Source organism: Calypte anna, chromosome 1 (genome assembly GCF_003957555.1).
Source record: "Calypte anna isolate BGI_N300 chromosome 1, bCalAnn1_v1.p, whole genome shotgun sequence".
Lineage (NCBI taxonomy): Eukaryota > Metazoa > Chordata > Aves > Apodiformes > Trochilidae > Calypte > Calypte anna.
In genome coordinates, this window is record NC_044244.1 from 55,830,944 (window position 1) to 55,843,476 (window position 12,533).

General features: G+C 37.2%; 1 protein-coding gene across 1 annotated transcript in view; it reads left to right on the forward strand.

The window, feature by feature from the left end:
* SLC41A2 (solute carrier family 41 member 2) overlaps positions 1–12,533 on the forward strand; it is a 57,074-nt gene that overhangs the window by 3,911 nt on the left and 40,630 nt on the right. The window contains exons 2-3 of the mRNA XM_030455033.1: positions 5,003–5,743; positions 8,381–8,488. Of these exons, the coding sequence (XP_030310893.1) occupies positions 5,192–5,743; positions 8,381–8,488 (660 nt within the window). The 5' untranslated portion in view covers positions 5,003–5,191. The remainder of the gene's footprint in view (positions 1–5,002; positions 5,744–8,380; positions 8,489–12,533) is intronic.

The following is a 12,533-nucleotide window of genomic DNA, read 5'->3' on the forward strand; positions in this document are numbered from 1 at the left end:
CCTCTTAGATTGCTCAATGTCTCACTCTTCAGGAACATGTCTTCTGCAAACTGCAGGGTAGGGCTGTGTTTTCTGTTTGTTCATGTTTGCAGAAATGTTTGTTTATGCTTGTGTATATTTGCAGGATTGGGAGACCAATACACAGTAATTGTTATGTGCTACAAGATGTATGTAGGAAAAGAAGAAACTATTAAAAGTAAGCACTTAGGAAAAAATAAAGAAATTATTATATTCATTATTATATTCACTGTCTGGCCTAGCTCATTATTTTGCTTGTAAGGACAAAACGTGCCCTTCATTTCATAAATACTAGGTGTAGAATAAATTTCACATGCCAGGTGTAGGATAAATTTGAGGCTGCTTTCTGTCTTATCAAAGGATCTATGTCTCTCTGTCTCTTTTGCATCTTTCTCTGTAGCCTTCTGACTATATGGCATGAAACCAAATTCACTTATCTCTTTTTCTTACATAAATTTGGGATGGTATTTTTGAGATTTTTATCTCCTTTTTGTCATATAAGTTACCTGAATAGAGCTTGCTGCTTTAGCTGAGTATGTATTTTCTAGAGAGCACAATAAAATCAGCATTGTTCTTGTCAAGGATAAAGCTTCTTAGGGCATTCTTGTCCCTGAGATCATACTGTTCCTTAGATGGTTTGCTGCATTTTATAGACACAAGAAAATAAAAAACACAACACTAAACCAAATGAAACCAAACCAAACCAATCAACCAAAAAAACTCAAAAATGAAAAAAACCCAAAACCAACCCTAAAAGTACAGCAATATTAGCATCCCATAACTCAGGATAAAATTATTGCATCTGATGGTATGTGGAAAATTATCTCTGTTGGGCAAGCTTTTAGAAATGAACAGTTACAGTCAGAAGGCTTCAGAATTATCTCCTCTCTCTGTGCTCTGAGGAAGTAGTTACTCTTCCCTGAAAAGTGTATTTGGCAGTTTGTCTTTCTGAATTCTCATTTTTCAGCATTTATGATTAGCTCACTTTTTATCATTCCAAGTCTTTCTGGTAGGAAAAAAAGAAATTACTGTCATCCAAACTGCTTTGGACTATTGCAATCATTAGCTGTCTATGCCAACCTCTTCCTCCCTTTTAACTTGCTAGCTGACTAAAGACTTTTTCTGTTCCTCTTTTTTTTTTTTTTTTTTAAGTGCCATTTCTATTTTTTAAACCTTTTTCATTTTAACTGAAACTACAATCTTACAAAAAGACTTTTTTCTTAAAAAAAAAAAAAAGTAAAATATGTCTAGCGAAAACTTGAAAGGAGAAACTCCATATGTTAGAAAAATGAATAGTTAACCCAAATATTTTTGTCTAGAGTTCCACACCAGTGAATAATTTCCGTGAGTCACTTGTCTAGCGCTCTGGTGATGTGACGGAAGGACTTACTGGAGAAGCCACAATGAGAGCCAAACTCAGCGTTGTTACAGCTACTGGGAATTCTCCTCAATGTATTTCCCTGTGAAATAGAATCTTGCTTTCATTACTTCTCTACCTGCCCTCCAAAAAAAAATACCACCACCCCCAAAAAAACCCAGTGAGGTCCTATGGGTTTCAGTATGTGTGTTTTATCACAGACACTTTTTTATCTAAATTCTACATCTCATTCTTGAATTCTATCACAGTTTCTCTAATCTAGATGTTTTCTGAAAGATGTTTCCTTGTTATACCCTTCCTGAAACTGTAATTTTTCTCAATTTCACAGAACCACAGAATCATCCGGGTTGGAAGGGACCTCTGAGATCATCAAGTCCAACCCTTGATCCACTACCACTGTGGTTACCAGACCATGGCACTGAGTGCCACATCCAGTCTCTTCTTAAAAACCTCCAGGGATGGAGAATCCACCCCCTCCCTGGGCAGCCCATTCCAATGCCTGATCACCCTCTCTGTAAAGAATTTTTTCCTAATATCCAACCTAAACCTCCCCTGGCAGAGCTTAAGTCCATGCCCTCTTGTCTTACTGGGAGCTGCCTGGGAGAAGAGCCCAACCCCCCCCCTGGCTACACCCTCCTTTCAGGGAGTTGTAGAGAGTGATGAGGTCTCCCCTGAGCCTCCTCTTCTCCAGACTGAACACCCCAGTTCTCTCAGCCTCTCCTCATAGGGTCTGTGCTCGAGTCCCTTCACCAGCCTGGTTGCCCTCCTTTGGACCTGCTCCAGCACCTCAATCTCCTTCCTGAGCTGAGGGGCCCAGAACTGGACACAGGACTCGAGGTGTGGCCTCACCAGGGCTGAGTACAGGGGCAGAATCACTTCCTTGGACCTGCTGGCCACGCTGTTCCTGATACAGGCCAGGATGCCCTTGGCCTTCTTGGCTACCTGGGCACACTGCTGGCTCATGTTCAGCTTCCTGTCAATCCAGACTCCCAGGTCCCTTTCTGCCTGGCTGCTCTCAGCCACTCTGTGCCCAGCCTGGAGCTCCCCATGGGGTTGTTGTGGCCAAAGTGCAGGACCCGGCACTTGGCCTTGTTGAACCTCATCCCATTGGAATCAGCCCAACTCTCCAGTCTGTCCAGGTCCCTCTGCAGAGCCCTCCTGCCTTCCAGCTGATCCACACTCCCCCCCAGCTTAGTGTCATCTCTGCAAATTAGCTAATGGAAATTTCCTTGAACTTCTCTTGTATTCCTCTTAATCCTTCTATAAAGCTGTTTGCTCTTGTCATACAACTCGGTAAGAGTTTGCTAGTTTAATGATACACCTGCTTCTGCTCTTTTTTTTCTTTAATGTACCGTGTTTCTTTTTACTTAGATAACACCATCTTTGGGTCAGGAAGGAACAATATTATGTCTTCCTTCTCTGTCTTTCTGTAGCATTTAACCATTTTGTCCTGAGTCTAGAGGTCTCTTGGGACAGCAGCAAAAGTTGTTTGCTTATTTATAATTAAAAGTGTGGAAGCCAGAAGCTAGGGGGTTTTATGTGCTTGGGCTAAAAAGTTCAACATGGCACAGGCTGCTACAGAACAGCAAAAGTTCTTGAAGTAATCTTGGTTTGCTTAAATTCCTTTGTTGGTCTTGTGGGAAAAATACTGCTTGTTCTTCCAAAACGTCTTTCTAAATCAAGCAATAAACTCCACTGTCATTTTAAAAATACTCATTTCTTGGTCAGAGCTTGCTGGGATAATGCAACTGGTAAGGGGGAAAAATCTTCATGTTGTATTGGACTCATCTCTTTACTCAAAAACCTCAAAACAGTAATTCTGTGAGCAGCAGGACTTTGGAAGTAGACATGCTGGGACTGCATATGAGTGAATTGCCCTAACTAGTGTTTGAAGATGTCTTTCAGCAAGGGCACAAGTTTGGATCTTTTCTAAGGCTGTTAAGTTTGACATCGTTACACTTGCTGCAATCTATCTGAAATTGTTCCATAAATACTGGGTTACTTAAAAACACTGAAGCAGAGGGAGTATAGAGATCATTACATGAACAGTATGATCCTAGGAGCCTGATTTTCTTAGGAAACATAGATTAACAGCCCTTCACTCCCAAACTATTTTTATTTCCTGGAGTCTGCAAAAATAGGTTTTCACAGGTTCCTATAGGTACAGTGTCCTGAGCTTGTGGAACTGTGTTATCCCACATCATGCTGGTGTAGTTTGGCTGAGCTTTGTTTCATTGTTTATGCCAATCATTTACTTCTATCCATGGAGTCCAGTAATAAATACCAAAATCAAGAAGCTTGAAGTCAAATTAAGACTGTTATTTTAATAAATCACCATAACTATTATCACAAGATGAAAATTTAGGAAGAAGAAAGTAAAATGGCTTCTCACGGAGGAAATTTCAAATTATTTGAGGCTCTATGTGAGAAATAGATCATTGTTTAATTTTCTACCATAATGGAAATTTCAAAGTAGAAAGAAATTCACGTTGTCACATTAAATATAGAAAATTAAAAACTGTATTTGTGTGATTTGCAGGAAGCATAACAAATTGACCACCTCTAGTGTTAATATTGATCAAATAGTTATATTTTAGTGATTACTACACATCAGAACAACCTATCTTTCAGGAAATATCTGCAACCTACATGTCATATAAAATTAAAATAAGATTCTTAGTGCCTTTAATTAACCGAACTCCTAGCCTTTTGTTCTGATTTTAATTGCATTTTAATATGCCATATTTATGGATACATCACTTAAAGTTTATTCTTATATGAGATTAATTTAAATTACTGTAGACTAGTTGGTCAGAATTTCATTACTGTCTTCTTTCCTTGATAATGTAGTATTTTATGGAAAAATATACAGTCATATTATGTACTATTGTGTAGTAGCTCTTTATATTTAATCTAATTAGTATGCTCCCTTCAGAGAAAAATCAGTTGTCATTATTTTACACTGGCATGCTTGTGAACTGAACACATCAATAATTGTTTGTCAACTTTTTATGAGGATGCAGGGCAAAGACTGGCAATGCATGAGGCCTTTCCCACCCAGGATATTGCTTTGGGTTTCCCACCTCTGATACCATTTTTAAGCTTGGGTTGTTTGGGGTTTTTTCCTTTTTCTTTCCATGCTCCTTGCTATTAGCATAGAGTGGGGAGAACAACAGTGGCCCCACACTGCATTGTGAGGTTTCTGTTTGCACATGCCCTTTCACCTTGCAGAAATTTTGGGGATTTACTGTTTCCAAGACCACTGGAAGTCTAGGGCACAGCATCTGCCTGAAGATTTTAACTTCCTGGGCTTTGGAAAGGTAAAATCAGGACCTTACCAATTCACTTACAGCCCACATTGCTGTCTCTTTCTTCCACTGGGAAGTACACTGGTTTGTGAATCTTCCTCACCTGCCAACTTTTCCTTTTTACCTTCTAATTTATTTCAGATTACGCAGTTGAATGTTAGAGGATATTGGCATTTCTACAGATACTTGCTTTGGAAAGATACTGTGTGATCTCAAAATTTAAACCAGTATTTTGCATCTTCTGCAAATTTAAAAAAAATTTTTAAAGCTTAAATAAATACTTTTTACTTTTTTGCAGATCCAGTCTTGCTGATGGAATTGTTGAAGATCTGAGATCAATGGACAAACATTTTTGCATGCAAAAAAGGATCATTTTGGTTTATCTATTTTAAAATCACTGAGTGTGGTGCTTGATGACTCAACCACAAGGTTTCTTTGCAGACATCTGAAGAACAAAGTGCTTTTCAACCTGTACGTCTGTAGCACTATGACTAACTGTAAAGGCAGATCTACCATCTCCAAACCAAACAGAGCTCATGACAAAGAAGGGTTTGTAAACTGGACCATAAATCTTAGTACAATTCAGTCTGATAAATTTCTGAGACTGCTTTTGAGTATGGTTCCTGTTGTTTACCAAGTAAACCAAGATGAAAGACACAAAAAAGTGAGCAGTGTCTGGCAAGATGGATTACAACCATCAGGACACAACTTTAACGCTAGGTCTGAACAACACACAGAATACCATCACTTCTCAGAACCAAGTTTTCATGGCAGTAATGGACACAGCCCATCAGGCTGTAGCCCTAAATATGATGATTTTACCAGTTATGATTACTGTGATGGAATGGACACATCAGAAACAGATGCCATGTTGCAGGAAGACAATCTATCTAGTGACAGTAATGAAGATATTATTGTGGAAGGAAGCAGAAAACAACCCAAAGAATCCAGTAGTATTATGGCTTTACAGATACTTGTACCATTTTTGCTGGCAGGCTTTGGGACTGTTTCTGCTGGCATGGTTTTGGATATTGTACAGGTTGGTATTTAATTTGAAAGATGTTTCGTTTTTAACAGGTAGTCTAATAATTCTGATATTCTAGATTTTTATAATATTGAGGAGTAATTAGGTTGGTGTGTGGTTCTGTTTCTATGAGCTCTGTTTCCCAAAACCTCATGTTAAACAGTTGCAATGTTTAATTTGGAGTCATTCAGGTCTCGGTAAGTATTGTCACTTTGCCAGAATGAGCTGGGGAACTAAACTGTTACCTTCTGCTTTAACTAAGGATAGAAATAAAAATTTCAAAATTCTTTTGACACTAATGAATGCATACATAGGCAAGTGAGATTTGTGATTAGCTGTGATGCTGCCATATATAGGAGTTTAAAAAGATTAGAAGTATGCATTGCTTTATTTTATCTCCTGTGCTTCAAGTCTATGCAGTTTCTGAAATACTGTGTAGGCTTGGTCTGTGGTATTTCATGTGGCATGTGAAAATGTGCATTACATTCTTATGTTTTATGAAATTCATATAAAGCAATTTAGAACTTTTTTGAATGTTCAGATTTGTGTAAGAGACTTCTTTTAAATAACATTAGGCATACTGAATACTCCAAATTGCAAATATCAGTGAAGCCCTGTGAACAGGGCTGCATAGTCATGCCCACCTTGGACATAATTTTAGTAGGTGTAGAGAAGCCAGATCATCTTGGTTTGTGACAGGAGACTGAACCAATGATAATTGTTTAGGACTAATAAAATAGAACTTGCTCTGAATTTTAAGACTTTAATTTCTTAATATTTTTAAAGTCTTTTTTTTTTTTTTGAGTATTACATCACTAAGATCCTCTTGATATGGAATATTTTTAGGACTGCTTTCTGGCTTAACACAGTTGTAGATATCAGCAGCATTTCAGTGGAGTTAAAATTAACAGTTGCCTATTGCATAGTTCATTGTGTAGTGATATTTGAAGAAAATTATGGACAAAGTAACATTTAAGGAAGTTTTATTAGACTAGCTTATTTTCTTTTGCATGTTGAAGGCTGTATTTATTTGTATTTCTAACCTAATTTCTGTTCTTTAAAAAAAATCAGGCATTTCTTTTAAGGATACATTTTATGCATTTCATGTATTCTTTCTTCCTGTATGATCAGATGCAGAAAAAATATGGAATAATTACAATATTAAAACTGAAAGACAGTAGAGAAGTTAATATGTTTTGTTTAATTTCATTTCACTCAGCTTTAGCATTTCCTTTAGCAACAATTAAAAGTTTAGAAAGTTACTTTTGAGAAAAGTAAGAAGGAAGGATGGACTTCAATTAGTTGCAATTAAATGGTGCGATTTATACATAAAGAAAAAGGAAAATAAAATTTGTCATGCAAACTCTACTGATTACTTTCTATGTTTTACAACAATCTTGCTCTTTTCTTATGTACATCTTAGCACATTATGCTTTGTTTCTGTCTATTAATATATGGTTTTCAGCATGAAAGAGAATGAAGATCAGCCAAAGCAGGGGTTGTGCCTAATGCCACTCCTGACTTTCAGTCACGTGTTTCAGCTTGCTTTCCTTACATTAAGGGAATGCAAATGCTTGTGTAAGGGGTTTTTGAGATGGATTGAGGTATCTCTGGATTTTTCCTCCTAAATTCCTTCACTTATTTCTCAGACCATCTCACAGTAAATGAGAGAGATGTGACACAAAGGCAAAAATAAATTGCTAATATCAGTATTACCTTTTTACCTTAAACTAGGCATTAAACTATGATGTCAGTAAAGCAGGATTTTGCAATGTGACAGAACATGTTTTTAATGTGAAAATTTGAAGACAAGAAAACATCCTAAGCTTGGGTTTTAAAAACCATTTCATGCCTATTATTTCCTGGTAGTAAATACATGTGTAACATGACATATGTAACATGACATCAGATCTTGGGATTTGAGAATTGAGTTATTTTCTTTCTATTAAAATATTCATTTAAATTATTGCAAACCCATGAATGCAAACACAATTTATAGTTTAATTTAGTTAAGTTGATTAATTATTGCAAATTAAACACATGGATTGACAGATATGTCACGTAGTGCAGCATTTCTATGCTGAGAATTCAGTGCACAAATAATTACGGGAGAGTTTGTCTTTGTTTGCTGTATAAAATCTGTGTTTTGGAAAACTGTGGTCTTCTAAATTTCACACTTAGACATAAAAGAATAAAAAGAAGCTTTTTTTACACATACAGGCTCTGTTCATTCAACAACTAATTCCTTACACTTTTTACATGAGATTTCCAGACAGCTGGAAGGGAAATAATGAAAATGTTGTAAATTAAGAGCAGAATTCAAGAGCAGTGATAGCATCTGGTACTATTTTAAAGTAATGAGAAAAAGAAACCCTTCAAATTACTGACATCTTTTTTAAACTGGGTTTGTTTTAAGGCCAAGTTTTCTATCACCTACTTTTGTTATTCTCATCTTTGAAGTAGTAACATGCAGTCATAAATCTGTTTTAGGTAACAGTTCTTGTTTTAGAATTTCAGGCCCAACATAAAAAGATTGATTTTTTTTTTCCTTTTAGAAGCTTTACTTGTGACTTAGACAATATTTTTGGTACTTTGTGGATAGTCATGAGAGAATTTTTCAACTGAATGTTTTCCACTGTATCCTTTGCATAGCATTGGGACGTGTTCAAGAATGTTACTGAAGTTTTTATCTTGGTTCCTGCACTTCTTGGTCTCAAAGGAAATTTGGAAATGACCTTGGCATCCCGGCTGTCAACTGCTGTAAGTAACATTTTTTTCCCCTTCACTCTTCAGATACGTTATAAATATTTCAAAAGGAAAAAAAGAATCTTTTGAACACAAGTTACAGCATAATCTGGCTATATAAATATTGGCCAAGTCAAAAATGTGACCCTCTATATAACCTCCATACATCAAGATTTTATTTTGTTCGTCTCTTCTAAGTCACTGTTGGGAACAGATAAAGTAGATTTTTTAGATTTATATGTGCATTCTATAAGGTTGATAGATTTCTTTGGCCTTGGGGTTTGAAGAGGCTAACAAAAGGTATGTATTTTGAACACGTATTTCTGAAAACCACTTATGTGTTGTTATCGTCGCTACTCCAGACCTTTGTTGATCAAACTGTAAGAAAATTTTTTGCAGCTTTCTGACTAAGTACAATCCTAGAATGGTTTGGGTTTGAAGAGACATCAGAGATGATCTAGTTTCAGCCCCTCTGTCATGGGCAGGGATACCTTTCACTAGACCACGTTGCTCCAAGTCCCATCCAACTCAGCCTTTAACACTTCCAGGGAGAGCACACGCACAATTTACCTATTCCAGAGTCTCACCACCCTCAAATTAAAGAATTTCTTTCTTATATATAGTCTAAATCTACTCTTAGATTTAATTATTTTATTCCTTTTTTGGGCTGGGGTTCTGCTTATTTTCTGTGTGTATGTCAACACTGTAACAGAGCATAATGATGTTTTTGTATCTTCTTTTATACATATTTGTCACAGTTCTTTTCTGTGTCTTGGGGGACATTCCAGTCCTTCATTTTTGCAGCCTAAGCAACCCATATTAGCATAGCATACAGCTTTTTTGTGACTGTGAGTAGCTATAATGAACACAATATTCTAGTAGCGTGGCCAAACTTCTTCTGGTGCCTGAACTGGGTATCTCTGTAAGACACTGCTTAATGCAGTGTTTTTCTTTTGTAAGAGAATTTTTTCCATTCTCCAGCAAGGCCCCCACTCTGCCTGTTCCAGTTTGAATGAATGTTTCTTGAAATTTTTTGGTCAAAGGTGTATGTAACTCCTGATGAGGCCTTACCTTACCTTACCTTTGTAGAAAAGCATTTCCCTCTTCCTGTTTAAAATTGCTCTTGAAGCTTTCTAGGTTTATCTGTGCTTACTTTCCTGGCAGTGTCAGGTTTAGACCTCACAGTCACTTTGTGAGCAATTACTGTGTCCCAGTATTTGTCCTTCTGTGTTATTTCCAGGTGTCACTCCCATCTTCTGGCAGAAATATTATTAGTCCATAAGTGTGTGACCTTGCATTTCTACTGTTGAATTAGATTTGGTTTTGTACTGTAATCCTCAAGGTCGTACAGTTTTTGCACAATATTACAATATGTTGTATTGACAGGAACTTCAAGTGTCCTGTCATTAATAAATTTCCCTGCCACGTTATAGTGAGTTATTGCCCAAATGCACACTCTGATGGTCATAGTCTTAGCAGTCCATGAAGGTTTACTTGTGTCACAGCCATTAATGAAATTGATTACTTTTGCCCTATATCCATTTTTTCATATGAAAGGATTGACATGTTTTGTTGTATCTTTGTCAATGGCATCCTTAGCTATTTAGTCTTGTTTTCTGATTGATTTTAAAGCTTTTACTTTTCTGAGTATTCCTACTGTTTATTAACTATATTTTGTGTTAAAACTTTACCACCTTTACTGTCAGGCATGAATACTTAATGTCATTTGAAATAGTTTCTGGGACTTCATTAGTGAAATTGTAAATTCATTGGATGTCTTTCACAGGGAGGAGGAAAAGGTTTGTCATGGTTCTGTGAGCATTCCCTCCTTTGCCAGTAATGTCTCTACTTTGTTCTTATTGGTGAAGATCTAGTAAGTAAATGTTGCAGAGCATGTCTGTATGCACATGTGCACAGCACAGTGGAGATGTAAGAAAAAAGTATTGTGCAAAATCAGAACACATTATATAATTAATATAATTAATATAATGCTAACAAAATTATGCTTGGGTATTCTATGTGAAAAAAAAAAAAAAAAAGAAGAAATGACAGCTTTTCAAACTTCCCAACTTTCTCCTACTATCTTTTTTTCAAACGCAACACGAGTTACAATGTGCACAGCTCTGTGCATAGGCCCCTGGGTTCTACTGGAAAGGCAAACAACTACACAAGAACTTAGTAATGATTCTAATTGTTATGTAAAAACCCAAAAAACTATGGAAACCCTTTAAGTGTTACATGTAACTCCTAATTCAACAACTTGGGCTTAGTTGTTGAATATAATTTTAAACTCCAGGACAGTTGCCTTGATTGTTTTGCATCCCCCAGGCTTGGAAAACAAGTGCTGTGTCAAATTGTATCATTCCTTACTGGAGAGCTTAATCAAAAAGCTTGCTATGGGACCTGCAATTTATGTGCCAGTTCCCTCAGAAAGAGGTGATACTGACCTTTGCAGTACTCACATTGATTCAATTGACCCCTACTCTGTGTAGCCATCTGATTTTTTTGTCCTGTCATCCTAAGTGAAAACTGAAGGACTGTATTAATTCAGGGCATATCTAAACAGTTGTTTGGTGGCAGTGGTATGATTAATTTTCCTTTCTCTGACCTACATTTGCAGTAGCTGGCTCCCCCCCAGATACTGTCTTAACAGTAATTGCTTGACTGTGCCTCTGTGAATAGCTTCACCTTCGATGAGGAAATTTCTAACATTTCAGAACTGGAACTAATTCATACTCTTCTTGCTCTGTTAGCTTATAATTGCATCTGAATTTGTAAACAGGTCTATGCTCTTGGGCCTGTAAACTAATTAACTACAATCCATTGTAATGATGTAGTCAGCCAAAAAGTAATGTCTTGTTAGAAAGTTTCCATTATCCATTTTGTATCAGGTTTCGCCATCATTCATCTTCCCCAAATTTCTATTTTGTCTGATTGTTAGTGTTAGTCACAATTTCCCATCCACTTCAGAACCAGCCATTTCACTAAATATGCCTCAAGATTGTTTGTTTTAATCTACCTCATGGTATAGCTTATACTTCTCTTTGGTGTTAGTGTTAATGTAGACCTTCCCCCTGCTGCAGTGCTGGCAGCTGTGTGCAGTGTGCTCATGTCATCTGCTCATTCAAGTACTGTATTTATACTGTATATTGTAGATTCTTCATCTTTGTTCTGAAATTTGAGTCATTCTTACTGTCCCTGTTCACACTACTGGGGCACCTCTTTATGAGGCCAGGCTGAGTAAGTTGGGTTTATTCAGCCTGAAGAAGAGGAGGCTCTGGGGAGACCTTATAGCAGCCTTCCAGTACCTGAAGGGGGCTTACAGGAAAGCGAGGGAGGGAATTTTTACATGGGCATATAGTGACAGGATGAGGGAGAATGGCTTTAAGCTGGAAGAGGGTAGATTTTAGATTTAGGATAGACTTTAGGAGGAAATTCTTCACTGTGTGGGTGGTGAGACACTGGAACAGGTTGCAGAGGGATGTTGTGGCTGCCTCCCCTCCATGGAAGTGTTCAAGGCCAGGCTGGATGGGGCTTTGAGCAACCTGGTGTCCCTGCCTTCCAACCCAAACCACTCTATGATTCTAATGCCTTTCTCTCTGTTCCTTTTTTAAAGAGGAAATGAAAAAAACAACCAACCCAACCCCAGCACACCACTTATCCAATCATCCCTGTAAACCTGTGCAGACTCTTGTTTTACTGTGTGTTGTCAGGATGAGACATAAGCAATACGGCTTCATAAACTTTGTGGTTAGGTCAATCTATTCCATTGTATCACAATAGACTTGGTTTTACTTTATAAAAATCTGCAGCAGAAAGGAGTCACTTTACTCTTTTTCTCTCCTCCAAACCCGAAGAACATGTGTGTGTGGTTACATGGTTCAATGTGGTGGATCAGATAATTTTGTAGAGGAGAAGCCTCTTTTTTTCCCTGAAAAAAAGTGTTTTCCATCATACCAGCAAGCAGATTTATGTTGCCATGAACTCACTCATGGAGTTGGTAGATCTGGTTCAAGAAAGAAAATGTGAACTTGTAGCTTATAGTAAGGAAAATAAAAAC